At 44.3% G+C, this 24,830-nt stretch overlaps 1 protein-coding gene across 1 annotated transcript in view; it reads right to left on the bottom strand.

Annotated features, from left to right (window-relative positions):
- Positions 1–19,604, bottom strand: part of LOC115127045 (cAMP and cAMP-inhibited cGMP 3',5'-cyclic phosphodiesterase 10A-like) — a 129,020-nt gene extending 109,416 nt beyond the window's left edge. The window contains exons 1-2 of the mRNA XM_065002334.1: positions 18,867–19,604; positions 17,181–17,307 (exon numbers count right to left, since the gene is read on the bottom strand). Coding sequence (XP_064858406.1) covers positions 17,181–17,307; positions 18,867–19,604 — 865 coding nt within the window. The remainder of the gene's footprint in view (positions 1–17,180; positions 17,308–18,866) is intronic.
- Between the last annotated feature and the right edge of the window lie 5,226 nt (positions 19,605–24,830).

Genomic DNA, 24,830 nt, shown 5'->3' with positions numbered 1-24,830 from the left:
TGGTTGACTCGCTGTCAGCTCCGGGCCAATTGAAGAGGAGTCTGAAAAAATAACTCCTCATCCTCTTCCTCAGACTCACTTTCCTCCTCTTCTCTATCTCCCACCCTGACCACCTGCCCTTTCTCTCTGTTTAGGGCCTCACCCACAGCAACAGGCAACATTTCCATGGTACCTTTATCCACATCCTTTTTCCTTTTCCTCTTGACACCCTCCTCCTCCCCCTAATCTCTTACACTTCCCCACTATACTCTCCTCATCCACTAGAATAACCTGACTAGACGCAGTATCATCTGCACCACCCTCTATAGCATGACTAGGGCCAGCCTCAGCTACACCACCCTCCATAGCATGACTAGGGCCAGCCTCAGCTACACCACCCTCCATAGCATGACTAGGCCCAGCATCATCTGCACCACCCTCCATAGCATGTCTAGGCCCAGCCTCAGCTACCCCACCATCTCTAGCCTGACTAGACCCAGCCTCTGCTTCTCCACCATCTCTAGCCTGACTAGCCCCAGCCTCATCTACACCACCATCTCTAGACTGACTAGGCCCAGCCTCTGCTGTCTGCATCTCCTTACCCCCTGCATTTTGACCTCGATTTCCCCCACTTGCACCCTCACTCCGTCTATGGCCTTTATGTGGGCACGCAAAGCTCTTGTGCCCCAAATCCCCACATTCAAAACACCGTAGACTATCTGTGCTGGCAAAACCTGCATAGAGCCCCTCCCCATGCCTCACTTTGAAATGCACATTTAGCTGTTGCTCATTATTGTTCAGAAACATAAACACTTGCCTCCTGAACGAAACAACGTGCTTAACGGCATCTGCCTGAAAACCTGCTGACAGTACACGGAAACCGCTAGCAAACTTACCAAAACGACTCAGCTCTTTCCTAATTTGATCGTCCGTAATAAACGGAGGCAAATTTGCCACTACAACTCTTGTTGAAGGGGTAGAGAGAGGTGAAATTGACACCAACACATCTCTTACAAATATTCCGCTAGCAATTAGCCTACCGACCAAATTTGCCCTTTTCATGAACACAACCACAGCTTTGTTCATTCTAGAAGCAGAATGTATAAACTCAGCTCCTACCTGTTCACCGACCGCGAGCAGAACCTCCTCCACCTTAACTCCGTTCTCAGGAACACACCTGAATCCATGCTGTATCGACAGCGTCTCGTCCGCGCTAGGCTGAGAAGCCATTGCGCACACTACACCTTCCACCCCCCCGGAAAGTTACTCTGTCCTCTTCCACCCTAACTTTGAAAAAAAAAACTTTGGATACCGCTAAAAACAAATATTGCATTAACCCTCCACCATAGAAAATAACATGTAAAGAAAAGAATCAAGAAAGTTAGTTAGGATAGAGCTTTCCACACCAAACACTCAAACTCCAAAAACACCCAGCATGCACCGAGAGAGAGAGAGAGAGAGAGAGAGAGAGAGAGGCCCACGGTGCTCTGAGAGAGACAGATAGAGAGACAGAGAGAGAGAGGCCCACGGTGCTCTGAGAGAGACAGATAGAGGCCCACAGTGCTCTGAGAGACATAGAGAGACAGAGAGAGGCCCACAGTGCTGTGAGAGAAAGAGAGAGAGAGAGAGAGAGAGGTCCACGGTGCTCTGGGAGAGAGAGAGAGTGAGAGAGAGAGAGAGAGAGAGAGAGAGAGAGAGAGAGGCCCACGGTGCTCTGAGAGTGAGAGAGAGAGAGAGAGAGAGAGAGAGAGCGAGAGAGCGAGAGAGAGAGAGAGAGAGAGAGAGAGAGAGAGAGAGAGAGAGAGAGGGGGGCCCACAGTGTTCTGAGATAGACAGAAAGAGGCCATGGTGCCTTCACTATGGTGAATCACTAAAACAATACAGAAATACACTACGGAAAAAGGAAGGAACAGCATGTCAGAAATCAGCTCAATGTAATTGAAGAATCCATAGACAAACACAGAATTATCTATCCAAAATGGAGATGTATGGGTAAACCACTTCTCCAATCTTTTTGGTTCTATAACAAAGAACAAACAGCAAAAACATACACAGGATCAAATACAAATCTTAGAATCAACTATTAAAGACGACCAGAACCCACTGGATTCTCCAATTACATTGAATGAGTTACAGGACAAAATACAAACCCTCCAACCCTCAATGAAATGATCAAATATACAGACCACAAAAACCAGACCACCCAAAAAGGCATGCGGTGTTTTATTATGATATATTTTTAACCTTTATTTAACCATTGAGATTTAAAATCTCATTTTCAAGAGCGTCCTGGCCAAGATAGGCAGCCCCAAGTCATTACAAGTCATTACAAATAATTACAGACAGACAACATGAAAAACTACAAGTAATCCAGTAAAAACCATTGAATTCACAAGAGTATAAAAGAGAGTATAAAACAGCAAATTAAAAACATTGACAGGTCAGGGAATCAGCCTCAAAATCCTTCATCAGTGATTTAAAAATACCAATCGGGACAAGTTCTTCCAGTTTAAAAGTATTTTGTAAGGTGTTCCAAGACAATGGAGCAGAGGACATATAAGCCCTTTTACCAAATTCAGTTGGGACATTTGGAACAGTTAGCAGGATAAAGTCCAGCGAACAAAGATTTCTGAACAATAAATGATGGTATCCTTAATGAAATGATCAAATATACAGACAACAAATTCCAATTGGCTAAAACTCTTTAACATAATGCTTTTCTCTGGCATCTTCCCCAATATTTGGAACCAAGGACTGATCACTCAAATCCACAAAAGTGGAGACAAATTTGACCCCAATAACTACCGTGGGATATGCATCAACAGCAACCTTGGGAAAATCCTCTGCATTATTATTAACAGCAGACTCGTACATTTCCTCAATGAAAACAATGTACTGAGCAAATGTCAAATTGTCTTTTTACCAAATTACCGTACAACAGACCATGTATTCACCCTGCACATCCTAATTGACAACCAAACAAACCAAAACAAAGGCAAAGTCTTCTCATGCTTTGTTGATAAAAAAATAAAAAAAAGCTTTCGACTCAATTTGGCATGAGGGTCTGCTATACAAATTGATGGAAAGTGGTGTTGGGGGTAAAAACATACAACATTATAAAATCCATGTAGACAAACAACAAGTATGTGGTTAAAATTGGCAAAGTAACACACAAATTTATTTCCACAGGGTCGTGGGGTGAGTCAGGGGTGCAACTTAAGCCCCACCCTCTTCAACATATATATCAATGAATTGGCGAGGGCACTAGAAAAGTCTGCAGCACCCGGCCTCACCCTACTAGAATCTGAAGTCAAATGTCTACTGTTTGCTGATGATCTGGTGCTTCTGTCACCAACCAAGGAGGGCCTACAGCAGTACCTAGATCTTCTGCACAGATTCTGTCAGACCTGGGCCCTGACAGTAAATCTCAGTAACACAAAAATATTTGTGTTCCAAAAAAGGTCCAGTTGCCATGACCACGGATACAAAATATAATCTGGAATCCGTTGACCTAGAGCACACAAAAAACTATACATACCTCAGCCTAAACATCAGCGCCACAGGTAGCTTCCACAAAGCCGTGAACGATCTGAGACGATGCAATGAAAAGGAACATAAAATTCAACATACCAATTAGGATCTGGCTAAAAATACTTGAATCAGTTATAGAACCCATTGTCCTTTATGGTCCTGAGGCTCTGTTCACAAACACGAACAGACCCCACAGACCTCTAGGACAGCAACACAATTAGACCAATCACAAGAAAACAAAAATATTATTACTCGACACATGGGAAAGAATTAACCAAACAAACTGAGCAAACTAGAATACCTGACCACTGTGACTGACCCAAACTTAAGGAAAGCTTTGACTATGTACAGACTCAGTGAGCATAGCCTTGCTAATGAGAGAGGCTGCCATAGGCAGACCTGGCTCTCAAGAGAAGACAGGCTATTTGCACACTGCCCACAAAATGAGGTGGAAACTGAGCTGCACTTCCTAACCTCCTGCCCAATGTATGACCATATTAGAGACACATATTTCCCTCAGATTTCACAGGCCCACAAAGAATTAGAAAAAAACAAATAAAATTTTGATACAACAGTGTGTCATCACAGCAACAAGATTTGTGACTTGTTGCCACAAGAAAAGGGTAACCAGTGAAGAACAAACACCATTGTAAATACAACCCATATGTATGCTTATTTATTTTCCCTTTTGTACTTTAACTATTTGCACATCATTACAACACTGTATATAGACATAATATGACATTTTAAATGTCTCTATTCCTTTGGAACTTCTGTGAGTGTAATGTTTACTGGTCACTAGCTTTATTGGCAATGTGAACATACTGTATGTATCCCATGCCAATGAAGCCCATTGAATTAAGAGAGGCCCACGGTGTTTTGAGAGAGAGAGAGAGAGAGAGAGAGAGAGGGAGGGAGAGGGAGAGAGAGAAAAGGCCCACAGTGTTTTGAGAGAGAGAGAGAGAGAGAGAGAGGGAGGGAGAGGGAGAGAGAGAAAAGGCCCACAGTGTTTTGAGAGAGAGAGAGAGAGAGAGAGAGAGGGAGGGAGAGGGAGAGAGAGAAAAGGCCCACAGTGTTTTGAGAGAGAGAGAGAGAGAGAGAGAGAGAGAGAGAGAGAGAGAGAGAGAAAAAAAGGCCCACAGTGTTTTGAGAGAGAGTGAGAGAGAGAGAGAGAAAAAAAAAAGGCCCACAGTGTTTTGAGAGAGAGTGAGAGAGAGAGAGAGAGAGAGGGAGGGAGAGGGAGAGAGAGAAAAGGCCCACAGTGTTTTGAGAGAGAGAGAGAGAGAGAAAAAAAAAAGGCCCACAGTGTTTTGAGAGAGAGTGAGAGAGAGAGAGAGAGAGAGAGAGAGAGAGAGAGAGAGAGAGAGAGAGAGAGAGAGAGAGAGAGAAAGAGCCCACAGAGAGAGAGAGAGAGAGAGAGAGAGAGAGAGACAAAAAGGCCCACAGTGTTTTGAGAGAGAGAGAGAGTGTTTTGAGAGAGAGTGAGGCCCACAGTGTTTTGAGAGAGAGTGAGGCCCACAGTGTTTTGAGAGAGAGTGAGGCCCACAGTGTTTTGAGAGAGAGTGAGGCCCACAACGCTTAGAGAGAGAAACCTTACATTAAACAAAAATATATATTACAGAAAAAGTCAGCTCCCTTTTCAACACCCACATGACGGAACTTTCAAAGAAAATACAAAACCTTAAACCTGGAAAGGCCTGTGGCATCAACATCTACAGCATCAATAATGAAATGCTTTGAAACACTCCTGCAGGATGCCATAGTAAAACTACTCAACCTGGTTTAGGAGAACTGCTGCTTCCCTGATATTTGGAACCAGGGGCTCATAACCCACATAAAAGGTGACAAATTAGACCCTAATAACGAATAATATGTTAGAGAAATATATTTGGGGAAAATGTGTCACCAGTAACACAAGGAAAGGTATATGCATGTTTTGTTGATTTTAAGAATGCTTTTGATTCCACATGACATGATGGATTATATTACCAAACCCTCCAAAGCTTGTTGGGGGCATAGTATGAGACATCTTAAATTAAATTTACTCAAACAACACATGTAGTATTAAACTGAACAATAAAATAAGATGTTTTCTTTTGTACAAGGGCGAGGGGTGAGACAAGGGTGCAGTTTAAGTCCAACCCTGTTCAAGGTCTACATCAACAAACTAGTAGTGTTGTTGGACCGATCTGCAGGCCCTGGACTGATGAGGAGATCAGAGTCCTGCTCTACCCAGAGGACCTACTGTCCACAACAGATCAAGGTCTACCCAGATGACCTTGTCCCTACTGTCCCCAACAGATCAAGGTCTACCCAGATGACCTACTGTCACCAACAGATCAGATGACCTGACCTACTGTCCCCAACAGATCTAGGTCTACCCAGATGACCTACTGTCCCCAACAGATCTAGGTCTACCCAGATGACCTTGTCCCCAACAGATCTAGGTCTACCCAGATGACCTACTGTCCCCAACAGATCTAGGTCTACCCAGATGACCTTGTCCCCAACAGATCTAGGTCTACCCAGATGACCTACTGTCCCCAACAGATCTAGGTCTACCCAGAGGACCTTGTCCCCAACAGATCTAGGTCTAGCCAGATGACCTACTGTCCCCAACAGATCTAGGTCTACAGGAACAAGTTAACATTCTTTAGAATACAGCATCAACGGGGAAATCAACCTCAACCTTCAGAAAACCAAAGTTATTATTCCCCCCCCCAAAATAGGCAATGAATCAAAGCAACAGGTATCTGGGATTAACAACCAGTAGATTTGATCTGGCGGTGAATGCACTAAAATAAATAGCTCACAAAAGTATTTTCATCCATAAAAAGACAAAACGAAATATTCCTATCCACATCTGGTGCAATATATTCAATAGTGTAATTTTACCAATTGCACTCTATGGAAGTGAGGTTTGGGCTCTAACCTGCAATTACGATTATAAGCATTGGGAGAATCCTAATAGACAATCTACAAACAGAATTCTGCAGTTATATCCAATATATCCAACAGAAAGTACCACATAATGCGCGCAGAGTGGAACTCAGAACATTCCCTTTAATTGTACATATAAAGAAAACAGGACAGTAAAATGTTGACACCATTTGAAACTAAGCCCCGAAAAACTATCCTTACAATTCAAAGCACTGGAAACACAAGAGCTGAACCCTGAAAAGAGTCCCTTATGTCAGCTGTTAAAAACATGAAAAAACACGAACCAACACTATTATCCAAACATGATATAATGATAAGAAATCAATCACATTTTTTTTTTTTACAGAAATGAAAACATCCTATTTGACAAATTGGGAAAATGAAACAAAAACACAAAATATTGGCCCTCAAAAGAGAATACAAATTAGCAGAATATCTCTACTCTGTCAGAGATACATAACAGAGACAGATCCTGACCAAATAGACGCTCAGCGACCACCAACTGGCTATAGAAAAAAGGGAGACACAAAAGACATTGCTACCCAAAGATCTATGTGGTCACTCTCTGGAGAGACCTGAAAATAGCTGTGCAGCGACGCTCCCCATCCCACCTGACAGAGCTTGAGAGGATCTGCAGAGAAGAATGGGAGAAACTCCCCAAATACAGGTGTTGCCAAGCTTGTAGCGTCATACCCAAGAAGACTCAAAGCTGTAATCGCTGCCAAAGGTGCTTCAACAAAGTACTGAGTAAAAGGGTTTGAATTCTTATGTAAGTGTGTTTTTTGTTTTCATTAATTTGCTAAAATTACAAAAAAAGCTGTTTTTGCTTTTGTCATTATGAGGTATGGTGTGAAGATTGATAAGGGAAAAAAACAATTTAATACATTTTAGTTTAAGGTAACGTAACAAAATCTAGGGGTCTGAATACGTTTTGAATGCACTGTGTTTACTGTGCGATTTCACCTTAAAATGCCTGTCTGGTAACCCCAGGCCAATCTAGCTGTACTCAATGTACTACACACACACACACACACACACACACACACACACACACACACACACACACACACACACACACACACACACAGTGCATTCAGTGGGCCATGTGATAATGCACTGTAGTGGATGATTGGGACAAAACACTGCGCAACATCAACAAAACTCTCTGTCACACACACACACAGAGAGAGAGCCTTTTCACAGCCAGCAAAGTGTGTGTGTGTGTGTGTGTGTTTTCACAGTGAGAAAAGCCGTCAGCTGGCCCTACAGTGCATAATACATGCCAGGCCTCTCTATCGGCAGGGTAGCCTAGTGGTTACAACGTTGGACTAGGAACCGGAAGGTAGGTTGCAAGTTCAAGCCCCCGAGCTGACAAGGTACAAATCTGCCGTTCTGCCCCTGAACAATGCAGTTAACCCACTGTTCCTAGGCCGTCATTGAAAATAAGAATTTGTTCTTAAACTGACTTGCCTAGTTAAATAAAGGTAAAAAAATAAATAAAATAAATCTAGAGAGACACCACACACTAAGCTTGGATGATATACCGGTTAATCTTGGGCCATATTGTATTATATATACATATTATACTCCTCATAAAGAGGAGACCAAGGTGCAGCGTGGTAAGCGAACATACTTATTTTAATAGAAGAACGAACACTGAACAAAACTAACAAAACGTGAAGCAATATGGCTAGTGCAGAATAACAACCCACAAAATAACCAAGGAATATGGCTACCTAAATATGGTCCCCAATCAGAGACATCGATAAACAGATAAACCTCTGACTGAGAACCAATCTAGGCATATAAACACCTAGACTAGAAAAAACCCTAGACATACAAAACTACACAAATTTCATATTCCTTTGCGTGGCCATATACCGGTTAATCTTGGGGCATATACCGGTTAATCTTGGGGCATATACCGGTTAATCTTGGGGCATATACCGGTTAATCTTGGGGCATATACCGTTTACACTTGGGCCATATACTGTTTACACTTGGGTGATATACCGTTAATATATCATGGTATTTAGAATAATATAGATGGTATGATTTTGAATACCACTTAAAAAATATATATATTAACTCAGCAAAAAAAAGAAACGTCCTCTCACTGTCAACTGCATTTAATTTCAGCAAACTTGACATTTGTAAATATTTGTATGAATATAACAAGATTCAACAACTGAGACATAAACTGAACAAGTTCCACAAACATGTGACTAACAGAAATGGAAGAATGTGTGCCTGAACAAAGGGGGGGTCAAAATCAAAAGTAACAGTCAGTATCTGGTGTGGCCACCAGCTGCATTAAGCACTGCAGTGCATCTCCACCTCATGGACTGCACCAGAGTTGCCAGTTCTTGCTGTGAGATGTTGTCCCACTCTTCCACCAAGGCACCTGCAAGGTCCTGGACATTTCTGTGGGGAATGGCCCTAGCCCTCACCCTCTGATCCAACACTTTTTCCCAGTCCTTTCTGGTCCAGCGACGGTGGGTTTGTGCCCATAGGCGACGTTGTTACCTGTGATGTCTGGTGAGTACCTGCCTTACAACAGTCCTACAAGCCCTCAGTCCAGCCTCTCTCAGCCTATTGCGGCCAGTCTGAGCACTGATGGAGGGATTGTGCGTTCCTGGTGTAACTCGGGCAGTTGTTGTTGCCATCCTGTACCTGTCCTGCAGGTGTGATGTTCAGATGTACCGATCCTGTGCAGGTGCTGTTACACGTGATCTGCCACTGCGAGGATGATCAGCTGTCCGTCCTGTCTCCCTGTAGTGCTGTCTTAGGCATCTCACAGTACGGACATTGCAATTTATTGCCCTGGCCACATCTGCAGTCCTCATGCCTCCTTGCAGCATGCCTAAGGCACGTTCATGCAGATGCTCAGGAACCCTGGGCATCTTTCTTTCTGTGTTTTTCAGAGTCAGTAGAAAGGCATCTTTAGTGTCCTAAGTTTTCATAACTGTGACCTTAATTGCCTACCGTCTGTAAGCTGCTAGTGTCTTAACGGCCGTTCCACAACAAGCATGGGAAACAGTGTTTAAACCCTTTACAATGAAGATCTGTGAAGTTATTTGGATTTGTACGATTTTATCTTTGAAAGACAGGGTCCTGAAAAAGGGACGTATCTTTTTTTGCTGAGTTTATAATATATCTATATCTATATATACACAGTACCTGTCAAAAGTTTGGACACAACTACGCATTGAAGGGTTTTTCTTTATCTTAACTATTTTCTACATTGTAGAATAATAGTGAAGACATCAAAACTATGAAATAACACATGTGGAATCATGTAGTAACCAAAAAAAGTATATTTTATATTTGAGATTCTTCAAATAGCCACCCTTTGCCTTGATGACAGCTTTGCACACTCTTCACATTCTCTCAAACAGCTTCATGATGTAGTCACCTGGAATGCATTTAAATTTACAGGTGTGCCTCCCTAAAAGTTCATTTGTGCCGATCAGTTGTGTTGTGACAAGGAAGGGACAAGGAAGGGTCGGTATACAGAAGATAGCCCTATTTGGTTAAATATATATTATGGCAAGAACAGCTCAAATAAGGAAAGAGAAACGACAGTCCATCAATACTTTAAGACATAAAAGTCAAGACTGTTGGAAAAGCATTCCAGGTGAAGATGGCTACTTTGAAGATACCACAAATGTTCCATCTGCACAAAAAGCTTTTATCTCTCAAATGTATATCTCAAATTTGTTTACATCCCTGTTAGTGAGCATTTCTTCTTGCCAAGATAATCCATCCACCTGACAGGTGTGGCATATCAAGAAGCTGATTAAACAGCAAGATCATTACACAGGGGCACCTTGTGCTGGGGACAGAAAAAGGCCACTCTAAAATGAGCAATTTTCTCACACAATAAAAAGGAAACTCTAAAACGTGCAGTTTTATCACACAACATATGTCTCAAGGTTTTGAGGGAGCGAGCAATTGTCATGCTGAGTGCAGGAATGTCCACCAGAGCTGTTAACAGAGAATTGAATGTTACTTTCTCTACCATAAGCTGCCTCCAACATCGTTTTAGAGAATTTGGCAGTACATCCAACCTGCCTCACAACCGCAGACCAAGTGTAGTCAGTTTGCTAAGTCAAACGACACCGCTGGTTCTGCTCACACTGCCCTACCCTGTGCTCTGACCTCTTTCTCCCCTCTCTCTCCAGATGAAATCTCGCGTCTTGTGACGGCCGGCCGCCCAACAACCTGCCCGCTTGACCCTATCCCCTCCTCTCTTCTCCAGACCATTTCCGGAGACCTTCTCCCTTACCTCACCTCGCTCATCAACTCATCCCTGACCGCTGGCTACGTCCCTTCCGTCTTCAAGAGAGCGAGAGTTGCACCCCTTCTGAAAAAACCTACACTCGATCCCTCCGATGTCAACAACTACAGACCAGTATCCCTTCTTTCTTTTCTCTCCAAAACCCTTGAACGTGCCGTCCTTGGCCAGCTCTCCCGCTATCTCTCTCAGAATGACCTTCTTGATCCAAATCAGTCAGGTTTCAAGACTAGTCATTCAACTGAGACTGCTCTTCTCTGTATCACGGAGACGCTCCGCACTGCTAAAGCTAACTCTCTCTCCTCTGCTCTCATCCTTCTAGACCTATCGGCTGCCTTCGATACTGTGAACCATCAGATCCTCCTCTCCACCCTCTCCGAGTTGGGCATCTCCGGCGCGGCCCACGCTTGATTGCGTCCTACCTGACAGGTCGCTCCTACCAGGTGGCGTGGCGAGAATCCGTCTCCTCACCACGTGCTCTCACCACTGGTGTCCCCAGGGCTCTGTTCTAGGCCCTCTCCTATTCTCGCTATACACCAAGTCACTTGGCTCTGTCATAACCTCACATGGTCTCTCCTATCATTGCTATGCAGACGACACACAATTAATCTTCTCCTTTCCCCCTTCTGATGACCAGGTGGCGAATCGCATCTCTGCATGTCTGGCAGACATATCAGTGTGGATGACGGATCACCACCTCAAGCTGAACCTCGGCAAGACGGAGCTGCTCTTCCTCCCGGGAAGGACTGCCCGTTCCATGATCTCGCCATCACGGTTGACAACTCCACTGTGTCCTCCTCCCAGAGCGCTAAGAACCTTGGCGTGGTCCTGGACAACACCCTGTCGTTCTCAACTAACATCAAGGCGGTGGCCCGTTCCTGTAGGTTCATGCTCTACAACATCCGCAGAGTACGACCCTGCCTCACACAGGAAGCGGCGCAGGTCCTAATCCAGGCACTTGTCATCTCCCGTCTGGATTACTGCAACTCGCTGTTGGCTGGGCTCCCTGCCTGTGCCATTAAACCCCTACAACTCATCCAGAACACCGCAGCCCGTCTGGTGTTCAACCTTCCCAAGTTCTCTCACGTCACCCCGCTCCTCCGCTCTCTCCACTGGCTTCCAGTTGAAGCTCGCATCCGCTACAAGACCATGGTGCTTGCCTACGGAGCTGTGAGGGGAACGGCACCTCAGTACCTCCAGGCTCTGATCAGGCCCTACACCCAAACAAGGGCACTGCGTTCATCCACCTCTGGCCTGCTCGCCTCCCTACCACTGAGGAAGTACAGTTCCCGCTCAGCCCAGTCAAAACTGTTCGCTGCTCTGGCCCCCCAATGGTGGAACAAACTCCCTCACGACGCCAGGACAGCGGAGTCAATCACCACCTTCCGGAGACACCTGAAACCCCACCTCTTTAAGGAATACCTAGGATAGGATAAAGTAATCCTTTTCACCCCCCCTCCCCTTAAAAGATTTAGATGCACTATTGTAAAGTGGCTGCTCCACTGGATGTCATAAGGTGAATGCACCAATTTGTAAGTCGCTCTGGATAAGAGCGTCTGCTAAATGACTTAAATGTAAATGTAAAATGTAGTGCGTTGTGTGGGCGAGCGGTTTGCCGACGCCAACGTTGTGAACAGAGTGTTACATGGTGGCGGTGGGGTTATGACGTTGGCAGAACACAATTGCATTTTTGCGAAGGCAATTTGAATGCACAGAGATACCGTGACAAGATCCAGTTCCCGCCAATATCCAGCAACTTCGAACAGCCTTTGAAGACAACAATGAACAGCCTGATAAACTCTATGTGAAGAAGATGTGTTGCACTGCATGAGGCAAATGGTGGTCACAGATACTGACTGGTTTTCTGATCCACACCAGATACTGACTGGTTTTCTGATCCACACCAGATACTGACTGGTTTTCTGATCCACACCAGATACTGACTGGTTTTCTGATCCACACCAGATACTGACTGGTTTTCTGATCCACACCAGATACTGACTGGTTTTCTGATCCACACCAGATACTGACTGGTTTTCTGATCCACACCAGATACTGACTGGTTTTCTGATCCACACCAGATACTGACTGGTTTGATCTATGCCCCTATTCTTTTTTTTAGGAATCTGTTACCAACAGATGTAAATCTGAGGAAAAGATCATGATCATTAGAAAGCAAATTACGGACTCCTCTTTAAATCTGCGTATTCCTCCAAAGCTCAGTTGTCCTGAGTCTGCACAACTCTGCCAGGACCTAGGATCAAGGGAGACACTCCAGTGTTTTAGTACTATATCTCTTGACACATTGATGAAAATAATCATGGCCTCTAAACCTTCAAGCTGCATACTGGACCCTATTCCAACTAAACTACTGAAAGAGCTGCTTCCTGTGCTTGTCCCTCCTATGTTGAACATAATAAACGGCTCTCTATCCACCGGATGTGTACCAAACTCACTAAAACTGGCAGTAATAAAGCTTCTCTTGAAAAAGCCAAACCTTAACCGAGAAAATATAAAAAACTATCGGTCTATATCGAATCACTCATCACTCCCTCTCAAAAATGTTTGAAAAAGCTTTGGCACTGCAACTCACTGCCTTCCTGAAGACAAAAAATGTATACGAAATGATTCAGTCTGGTTTTAGACCCCATCATAGCACTGAGACTGCACTTGTGAAGTTGGAAAATGACCTTTTAATGGCGTCAGACCGAGGCTCTGCATCTGTCCTCATGCTCCTAGACCTTAGTGCTGCTTTTGATGCCATCGATCAGCACTTTCTTTTGGAGAGATTGGAAACCCAAATTGGTCTACACGGACAAGTTTGGCCTGGTTTAGATCTTATCTGTCGGAAAGATATCAGTTTGTCTCTGTGGATGGTTTGTCCTCTGACAAATCAAATGTACATTTCGGTGTTCCTCAAGGCTCCGTTTTAGGACCACTATTGTTTTCGCTATATATTTTACCTCTTGGTGATGTCATTTGGAAACATAATGTTAACTTTCACTGCTATGCAGACGACACACAGTTGTACATTTCAATGAAACACGGTGAAACCCCAAAATTGCCCTAGCTAGAAGCCTGTGTTTCAGACACAAGGAAGTGGATGGCTGCAAACGTTCTACTTTTAAACTCGGACAAAACAGAGATGCTTGTTCTAGGTCCCAAGAAACAAAGAGATCTTCTGTTGAATCTGACAATTAATATTGATGGTTGTACAGTTGTCTCAAATAAAACTGTGAAGGACTTCAGTGTTACTCTGGAACCTGATCTCTCTTTTGAAGAACATATCAAGGCTGTTTCAAAGGACAGCTTTTTTCCATCTACGTAATATTGCAAAAATCAGAAACTTTCTGTCCAAAAATGACGCAGAAAAATGTATCCATGCTTTTGTCACTTCTAGGTTAGACTACTGCAATGCTCTACTTTCCGGCTACCCGGATAAAGCACTAAATAAACTTCAGTTAGTGTTAACCTCTTGAACCTCTGGGGGCAGTATTTCATTTTTGGATGAAAAACGTTCCCGTTTTAAACAAGATATTTTGTCACGAAAAGATGCTCGACTATGCATGTAATTGACAGCTTTGGAAATAAAACACTGACGTTTCCAAAACTGCAAAGATATTGTCTGTGAGTGCCACAGAACTAATGCTACAGGCGAAACCAAGATGAAACTTCAAACAGGAAGTGAGCCAGATTTTTGAGGCGCTGTGTTCCAATGTCTCCTTATATGGCTGTGAATGCGTCAGGAACGAGCCTACACTTTCTGTCGTTTCCCCAAGGTGTCTGCAGCATTGTGACGTATTTGTAGGCATATCATTGGAAGATTGACCATAAGAGACTACATTTACCAGGTGTCCGACCTGGTGTCCTCCGTCGAAATTGGTGCGTAATCTCCAGCTGCATGTATTTTTCCATGTGATTCAGAGGAGAAACCAAACTGCCACGAATGACTTATCATCGAATAGATATGTGAAAAACACCTTGAGGATTGATTCTAAACAACGTTTGCCATGTTTCTGTCGATATTATGGAGTTAATTTGGAAAAAAGTTCGCGTTTTAATGGCTGAATTTTCGGGGGGTTTTCTCAGCCAAACGTGATGAACAAAACGGAGCGATTTCTCCTACACAAATAATCTTTTTGGAAAAACTGAACATTTGCTATCTAACTGAGAGTCTCCTCATTGAAAACATCCGAAGTTCTTCAAAGGTAAATTATTTTATTTGAATGCTTTTCTTGTTTTTGTGAAACTTTTGCCTGCTGAATGCTAGGCTTAATGCTATGCTAGCTATCAATACTCTTACACAAATGCTTGTTTTGCTATGGTTGAAAAGCATATTTTGAAAATCTGAGATGACAGTGTTGTTAACAAAAGGCTAAGCTTGAGAGCCAATATATTTATTTCATTTCATTTGCGATTTTCATGAATAGTTATGGTAATGAGCTTGAGGCTATAATTACGATCCCGGATCCGGGATTGCTCGTCGCAACAGGTTAAACACGGCTGCTAGAATCCTGACTAGAACCAAAAAATTTGATCATATTACTCCAGTGCCAGCCTCCCTACACTGGCTTCCTGTTAAGGTAAGGGCTGATTACATGGGCTTGCTCCTACCTATCTTTCCGATTTGGTCCTGCCATACATACCTACATGTACGCTATGGTCACAAGACGCAGGCCTCCTTACTGACCCTAGAATTTCTAAGCAAACAGCAGGAAGCAGGGCTTTCTCCTATAGAGCTTAATTTTTATGGAATGGTCTGCCTATCCATGTGAGAGACGCAGACTCGGTCTCAACATTTAAGTCTGTATTGAAGAATCATCTCTTCAGTTTGTCATATGATTGAGTGTAGTCTCTGCCTGGCCGGTTCCCCTCTCTCCACTGGGATTCTCTGCCTCTAACCCTATTACAGGGGCTGAGTCACTGGCTTACTGGTGCTCTTCCATGCCGTCCCTAGGAGGGGTGCGTCACTTGAGTGGGTTGAGTCACTGACGTGATCTTCCTGTCCAGGTTGGCGCCCCCCCACCTTCTTCCATATGTTTGGGGAGTCTCCCACATGCTATTTGGCGAACACCAAATGTGTTTGCTTATTTTTTCTTGAAGGATTGGCTTTTTTCTGGCCCCTCTTCTGTAAAGCCCAGCAATGTGGAGTGTACGGTTTAACTAGTTGCTCCTACCCTCTACTTTTTTGAACATTTTGTTAAAAATCGCGCAACATTTCAGCGCCCTGCTACTCATGCCAGGAATATAGTACGTTCATATGGTTAAAATGTGTGTATAGGAAACCCTCGGACGTTTTTAAAACTGGTTAAATCACGACTGTGGCTATTACATAACGTGCGTTACATCGGAAAGCGCAGGAAAACCTGATCACAGAAAATGGAAATAAATATCCTTGCGCCACTTCCAGCAATAGTTAACAGTGAGCCGAATTAGATAAGACCGAGCATTCAACTCCCACAGCATCCCCATGCAGTCGAGTATCTTGTGAATTTCCTCTTTGATTCTTGGTTGAACCGAAAGAGGGGCACGACGTACCTCCGGTCTCCGCCCAGATCATTCCGGAAGAGCTCTCTCCTGAAATTTTTTCCAAGACGACAGCTAATGAATGTACCTCGCCTACGGATGATTTTTATCGCTTATTAACGTTTACTAATACCTAAAGTAGCATTACAAACGTATTTCGAAGTGTTTTGTGAAAGTTTATCGTCTACTTTTTGAATTTTAAAAAATGACGTTACGTTGTGAAATCGCTGTTTTTTTTGTTTATCACACAGTCTACATATAACGATATCTTGGCTTTATATGGCCCAATTTAATCGAAATAAAGACCCAATAGTGTTTATGGGACATCTAGGAGTGCCAACAAAGAAGATGGTGAAAGGTAATGACTGTTTTCTATTTTATTGTGCGGTTTGTGTAACGCCGAAATGCTAATTATTTTGTTTACGTCCCCTGCTGTGCTTTTCTGTTGTAGTGTATTGGTGCATGCTATCAGATAATAGCTTCTCATGCTGTCGCCGAAAAGCATTTTAAAAATCTGACTTGTTGCCTGGATTCACAACGAGTGTAGCTTTAATTTGATACCCTGCATGTGTATTTTAATGAACTTTTGAGTTTTAACTAATACTATTAGCATTTAGCGTAGCGCATTTGCATTTCCAGAGCTCTAGTTGGGACGCAAGCGTCCCAGGTAGAGGTAAGAGGTTAAAGTGGTCCTATGGACAGATACTACCATCTCCACTGTGGAGCTTTGCAGCTCCTTCAGGGTTATCTTTGGCCTCTTTGTTGCCTCTCTGATTAATGCCCTCCGTGACTGGTCCGTGAGTTTTGGTGGGCGGCTCTCTCTTGGCAGGTTTGTTGTGGTGCTATATTCCTTCCATGTTTTAAGAATGGATTTAATGTTTGTTTCAGATATTTATTTTTTTATAACCCAACCCTGATCTGTACTTCTCCACAACTTGGTCCATGACCTGTTTGGAGAGCTCCTTGGTCTTCATGGTGCCGTTTGCTTGGTGGTGGTGCAGACTCTGGGGCATTTCAGAACAGGTGTATACATACTGAGATCATGTGACACTTAGATTGCACACAGGTGGACTTTATTTAACTTATTATGTGACTTCTGAAGGTAATTGGTTGCACCAGATATTATTTACGAGCTTCATAGCGAAGGGGGTGAATATATACACTTTTCCATTTATTTTATTTTTTTCTAAACAAGTTATTATTATAAATAATATATAATAAGTTATTATATTTATTACATAAAATAAAAATAAAAATATATTTAAATTGTTGTAATGCAACAAAACAGGAAAACCGCTAAGGGGGATGAATACTTTTGTAAGTCGGATGTTTACATACACCTCAGCCAAATACATTTAAACTCAGGTCTTTCACAATTCCTGACATTTAATCCTAGTAAAAATTCCCTGTTTTAGGTCAGTTAGGATCACCACTTTATTTTAAGAATGTGAAATGTCAGAATAATTAGTAGAGAGAATGATTTATTTAAGCTTTTATTTGGGTCAGAAGTTTACATACACTCAATTAGTATTTGGTAGCATTGCCTTTAAATTGTTTAACTTGGGTCAAACGTTTTGGGTAGCCTTCCACAAACTTCCCACAATACTTTGGGAGAATTTTGGCCCATTCCTCCTGACAGAGCTGGTGTACCTGAGTCAGGTTTGTAGGCCTCCTTGCTCGCACACGCTTTTTCAGTTCTGCCCACAAGTTTTCTATAGGATTTGAGGTCAGAGCTTTGTGATGGCCACTCCAATACCTTGATTTTGTTGTCCTTAAGCCATTTTGTGTGGTCCCATGGTGTTTATACTTGCGTACTATTGTTGGTACTATTGTTGGTACAGACGAACGCGGTACCTTCAGGCGTTTGGAAATTGCTGCCACGGATAAACCAGATTTGTGGAGGTCTACAATTATTTTTCTGAGGTCTTGGCTGATTTCTTTTGATTTCCTCATGATGTCAAGCAAAGAGGCACTGAGTTTGAAGGTAGTCCTTGAAATACATCCACAGGTACACCTCCAATTGACTCAAATGATGTCAATTAGCCTATCAGAAGCTTCTAAAGCCATGACATAATATTCTGGAATTTTCCAAGCTTTTTAAAGGCACAGTCAATGTAGTGTATGTAAACTTCTGACCCACTGGAATTGTGATACAGTGAATTATAGGTGAAATAATCTGTCTGTAAACAATTGTCGGAAAAATGACTTGTGTCATGCACAAAGTAGATGTCCTAACTGACTTGCCAAAACTATAGTTTGTAATCAAGAAATTTGTGGAGTGGTTGAAAAACAAGTTTTAATGACTCCAACCTAAGTGTATGTAAACTTCAGACTTCAACTGTATATATATATATATAACGTTTTGTAAATAGTGCCCCTTGTGTGCATTTCTGGTAATACCATGTACCCCGGTATGGTATAGAAACGGTATGAACATCTGTATACCGCCCTACCCACACACCAGATTATGTGAGCAGAGCGAGCCCAATTTGACTGGACTGTGGAGCGAGTTTCCCTGGAGCCTCGGCCTTCTCGCCAGCTCCAATTTGACTGGACTGTGGAGCGAGTTTCCCTGGAGCCTCGGCCTTCTCGCCAGCTCCAATTTGACTGGACTGTGGAGCGAGTTTCCCTGGAGCCTCGGCCTTCTCGCCAGCTCCAATTTGACTGGACTGTGGAGCGAGTTTCCCTGGAGCCTCGGCCTTCTCGCCAGCTCCAATTTGACTGGACTGTGGAGCGAGTTTCCCTGGGGCCTCGGCCTTCTCGCCAGCTCCAATTTGACTGGACTGTGGAGCGAGTTTCCCTGGAGCCTCGGCCTTCTCGCCAGCTCCAATTTGACTGGACTGTGGAGCGAGTTTCCCTGGAGCCTCGGCCTTCTCGCCAGCTCCAATTTGACTGGACTGTGGAGCGAGTTTCCCTGGGGCCTCGGCCTTCTCGCCAGCTCCATTTGACTGGACTGTGGAGCGAGTTTCCCTGGGGCCTCGGCCTTCTCGCCAGCTCCAATTTGACTGGACTGTGGAGCGAGTTTCCCTGGAGCCTCGGCCTTCTCGCCAGCTCCAATTTGACTGGACTGTGGAGCGAGTTTCCCTGGAGCCTCGGCCTTCTCGCCAGCTCCAATTTGACTGGACTGTGGAGCGAGTTTCCCTGGAGCCTCGGCCTTCTCGCCAGCTCCAATTTGACTGGACTGTGGAGCGAGTTTCCCTGGAGCCTCGGCCTTCTCGCCAGCTCCAATTTGACTGGACTGTGGAGCGAGTTTCCCTGGAGCCTCGGCCTTCTCGCCAGCTCCAATTTCGCTCCGGCAGCACTGACTCCATCCGCCCGGCTCAGCTTGCATTTATAGTCTACTTCTGTGCTGTTTTAGCTCCTGGCTTTAGCTCCTGGCTTTAGCTCTTGGCTTTAGCTCCTGGCTTTAGCTACTGTCGTCAAAGTGTGCTAAATATTTTCATAAAGAAACTGATGAAACACATAGGTGCTAAATCAAGGTGAATTACAAAAAAAATATGAGGAGGACCAAGAGCAAAAGAGGGAGTGACGTAGTGTCCACAACTAAAGAATCATCGTCTGAATAGACGCGTATCCTGAAAGCATGATGGGATACTTACTATGCGCACATGCTAACACAAATGAATGAGGTAGTAGCTAGTTTTAAGTGTGTCATTGTAGCAAAGTATTTATAAACTAAAAATCAGATCTCTTAAAAGTTTTGTTCATTTTAGTTCTATTATCTATACAATAGGCCAAAAATTGATTTTGGCCCAATAGGCCTTTCAATGAGCTTTCCGTTTTGGTAAGGTTATTTTACCTCACATCTTGCATCCTGCCCAGCCTGACAATAGTGGCCCAAAGGGTGTTTAGCATCCCCAGTCATTCTCCACTGCTAGCCTGCTCCCCAGGCCCCATCACATGAGTCCGAAGAGACAGAGCCTGCTCTCCAGGCCCCATCACATGAGTCTGAAGACACAGAGCCTGCTCCCCAGGCCCCATCACATGAGTCTGAAGAGACAGAGCCTGCTCCCCAGGCCCCATCACATGAGTCTGAAGAGACAGAGCCTGCTCCACAGGCCCCATCACATGAGACTGAAGACACAGAGCCTGCTCCCCAGGCCCCATCACAGAACCTGCTCCACAGGCCCCATCACATGAGTCTGAAGACACAGAGCCTGCTCCCCAGGCCCCATCACATGAGTCTGAAGAGACAGGCCCCATCACATGAGTCTGAAGAGACAGAGCCTGTTCTCCAGGCCCCATCACATGAGTCTGAAGAGACAGAGCCTGCTCCCCAGGCCCCATCACATGAGTCTGAAGAGACAGAGCCTGCTCCCCAGGCCCCATCACATGAGTCTGAAGACACAGAGCCTGCTCCCCAGGCCCCATCACAGAACCTGCTCCACAGGCCCCATCACATGAGTCTGAAGACACAGAGCCTGCTCCCCAGGCCCCATCACATGAGTCTGAAGAGACAGAGCCTGCTCCCCAGGCCCCATCACATGAGTCTGAAGAGACAGACCCCATCACATGAGTCTGAAGAGACAGGCCCCATCACATGAGTCTGAAGAGACAGAGCCTGTTCTCCAGGCCCCATCACATGAGTCTGAAGAGACAGAGCCTGCTCCCCAGGCCCCATCACATGAGTCTGAAGAGACAGAGCCTGTTCTCCAGGCCCCATCACATGAGTCTGAAGAGACAGCGCCTGCTCCCCAGGCCCCATCACATGAGTCTGAAGAGACAGAGCCTGCTCCCCAGGCCCCATCACAGAACCTGCTCCACAGGCCCCATCACATGAGTCTGAAGACACAGAGCCTGCTCCCCAGGCCCCATCACATGAGTCTGAAGAGACAGGCCCCATCACATGAGTCTGAAGACACAGAGCCTGCTCCCCAGGCCCCATCACATGAGTCTGAAGACACAGAGCCTGTTCTCCAGGCCCCATCACATGAGTCTGAAGACACAGAGCCTGCTCTCCAGGCCCCATCACATGAGTCTGAAGAGACAGGCCCCATCACATGAGTCTGAAGACACAGAGCCTGCTCCCCAGGCCCCATCACATGAGTCTGAAGAGACAGAGCCTGCTCCCCAGGCCCCATCACATGAGTCTACAGTCTCTGACAAAACTCGTGTTTCTGAACATGAATTCAAAGGCACCGTAGACTGAGCATAATAAGGCTTTTTTCCTTTCATTTTTAATTCCTTTTATGTAAGTCAAAGCCTATATGTGCAATTTATAGATTATAATAATGTAATACAACTAAATGTTGTTAAAATGCTGAGCGCTTAATGTCCCTGCCAGCCTAGTGTGTCTGACTCGCAAATGCTGAGCGCTTAATGTCCCTGCCAGCCTAGTGTGTCTGACTCGCAAATGCTGAGCGCTTAATGTCCCTGCCAGCCTAGTGTGTCTGACTCGCAAATGCTGAGCGCTTAATGTCCCTGCCAGCCTAGTGTGTCTGACTCGCAAATGCTTCACAAATGTTTATCTATTTATTATTATAAAAATGTATTTGTAGGCTATACGCCTTCAAATCATTTAAATAGCCTAAATAATTAATGTTTGTTTCTTCTTAGGCTCCCTGTCTGACTCCTGACATATTTAGAGTGTCACAATAATAGATGGGTGTTGGTTAAATGGTAGGTCCCGGTAGTCACAATAATAGATGGGTGTTGGTTAAATGGTAGGTCCCGGTAGTCACAATAATAGATGGGTGTTGGTTAAATGGTAGGTCCCGGTAGTCACAACAATAGATGGGTGTTGGTTAAATGGTAGGTCCCGGTAGTCACAATAATAGATGGGTGTTGGTTAAATGGTAGGTTCCGGTAGTCACAATAATAGATGGGTGTTGGTTAAATGGTAGGTCCCGGTAGTCACAACAATAGATGGGTGTTGGTTAAATGGTAGGTCCCGGTAATCACAATAATAGATGGGTGTTGGTTAAATGGTAGGTCCCGGTAGTCACAACAATAGATGGGTGTTGGTTAAATGGTAGGTCCCGGTAGTCACAACAATAGATGGGTGTTGGTTAAATGGTAGGTCCCGGTAGTCACAATAATAGATGGGTGTTGGTTAAATGGTAGGTCCCGGTAGTCACAACAATAGATGGGTGTTGGTTAAATGGTAGGTCCCGGTAGTCACAACAATAGATGGGTGTTGGTTAAATGGTAGGTCCCGGTAGTCACAACAATAGATGGGTGTTGGTTAAATGGTAGGTCCCGGTAGTCACAACAATAGATGGGTGTTGGTTAAATGGTAGGTCCCGGTAGTCACAACAATAGATGGGTGTTGGTTAAATGGTAGGTCCCGGTAGTCACAACAATAGATGGGTGTTGGTTAAATGGTAGGTCCCGTAGTCACAATAATAGATGGGTGTTGGTTAAATGGTAGGTCCCGGTAGTCACAACAATAGATGGGTGTTGGTTAAATGGTAGGTCCCGGTAGTCACAACAATAGATGGGTGTTGGTTAAATGGTAGGTCCCGGTAGTCACAATAATAGATGGGTGTTGGTTAAATGGTAGGTCCCGGTAGTCACAATAATAGATGGGTGTTGGTTAAATGGTAGGTCCCGGTAATCACAATAATAGATGGGTGTTGGTTAAATGGTAGGTCCCGGTAGTCACAACAATAGATGGGTGTTGGTTAAATGGTAGGTCCCGGTAGTCACAACAATAGATGGGTGTTGGTTAAATGGTAGGTCCCGGTAGTCACAACAATAGATGGGTGTTGGTTAAATGGTAGGTCCCGGTAGTCACAACAATAGATGGGTGTTGGTTAAATGGTAGGTCCCGGTAGTCACAACAATAGATGGGTGTTGGTTAAATGGTAGGTCCCGGTAGTCACAACAATAGATGGGTGTTGGTTAAATGGTAGGTCCCGGTAGTCACAACAATAGATGGGTGTTGGTTAAATGGTAGGTCCCGGTAGTCACAACAATAGATGGGTGTTGGTTAAATGGTAGGTCCCGGTAGTCACAACAATAGATGGGTGTTGGTTAAATGGTAGGTCCCGGTAGTCACAATAATAGATGGGTGTTGGTTAAATGGTAGGTCCCGGTAGTCACAACAATAGATGGGTGTTGGTTAAATGGTAGGTCCCGGTAGTCACAATAATAGATGGGTGTTGGTTAAATGGTAGGTCCCGGTAGTCACAACAATAGATGGGTGTTGGTTAAATGGTAGGTCCCGGTAGTCACAATAATAGATGGGTGTTGGTTAAATGGTAGGTCCCGGTAGTCACAATAATAGATGGGTGTTGGTTAAATGGTAGGTCCCGGTAGTCACAACAATAGATGGGTGTTGGTTAAATGGTAGGTCCCGGTAGTCACAACAATAGATGGGTGTTGGTTAAATGGTAGGTCCCGGTAGTCACAACAATAGATGGGTGTTGGTTAAATGGTAGGTCCCGGTAGTCACAACAATAGATGGGTGTTGGTTAAATGGTAGGTCCCGGTAGTCACAATAATAGATGGGTGTTGGTTAAATGGTAGGTCCCGGTAGTCACAACAATAGATGGGTGTTGGTTAAATGGTAGGTCCCGGTAGTCACAATAATAGATGGGTGTTGGTTAAATGGTAGGTCCCGGTAGTCACAACAATAGATGGGTGTTGGTTAAATGGTAGGTCCCGGTAGTCACAACAATAGATGGGTGTTGGTTAAATGGTAGGTCCCGGTAGTCACAACAATAGATGGGTGTTGGTTAAATGGTAGGTCCCGGTAGTCACAACAATAGATGGGTGTTGGTTAAATGGTAGGTCCCGGTAATCACAATAATAGATGGGTGTTGGTTAAATGGTAGGTCCCGGTAGTCACAATAATAGATGGGTGTTGGTTAAATGGTAGGTCCCGGTAGTCACAACAATAGATGGGTGTTGGTTAAATGGTAGGTCCCGGTAGTCACAACAATAGATGGGTGTTGGTTAAATGGTAGGTCCCGGTAGTCACAATAATAGATGGGTGTTGGTTAAATGGTAGGTCCCGGTAGTCACAACAATAGATGGGTGTTGGTTAAATGGTAGGTCCCGGTAGTCACAACAATAGATGGGTGTTGGTTAAATGGTAGGTCCCGGTAGTCACAATAATAGATGGGTGTTGGTTAAATGGTAGGTCCCGGTAGTCACAACAATAGATGGGTGTTGGTTAAATGGTAGGTCCCGGTAGTCACAATAATAGATGGGTGTTGGTTAAATGGTAGGTCCCGGTAATCACAATAATAGATGGGTGTTGGTTAAATGGTAGGTCCCGGTAGTCACAACAATAGATGGGTGTTGGTTAAATGGTAGGTCCCGGTAGTCACAATAATAGATGGGTGTTGGTTAAATGGTAGGTCCCGGTAATCACAATAATAGATGGGTGTTGGTTAAATGGTAGGTCCCGGTAGTCACAACAATAGATGGGTGTTGGTTAAATGGTAGGTCCCGGTAGTCACAATAATAGATGGGTGTTGGTTAAATGGTAGGTCCCGGTAGTCACAACAATAGATGGGTGTTGGTTAAATGGTAGGTCCCGGTAGTCACAACAATTTGGAGAGGCATTGTTTTTTCTTTTCTGTGAGCTCAGAGGGTTTATTTTTTTCAT

Source organism: Oncorhynchus nerka, linkage group LG16 (genome assembly GCF_034236695.1).
Source record: "Oncorhynchus nerka isolate Pitt River linkage group LG16, Oner_Uvic_2.0, whole genome shotgun sequence".
Taxonomy (NCBI): domain Eukaryota; kingdom Metazoa; phylum Chordata; class Actinopteri; order Salmoniformes; family Salmonidae; genus Oncorhynchus; species Oncorhynchus nerka.
The sequence above is the reverse complement of the archived record's forward strand: the minus strand, read 5'-3'. Positions and strand labels throughout refer to the sequence as shown.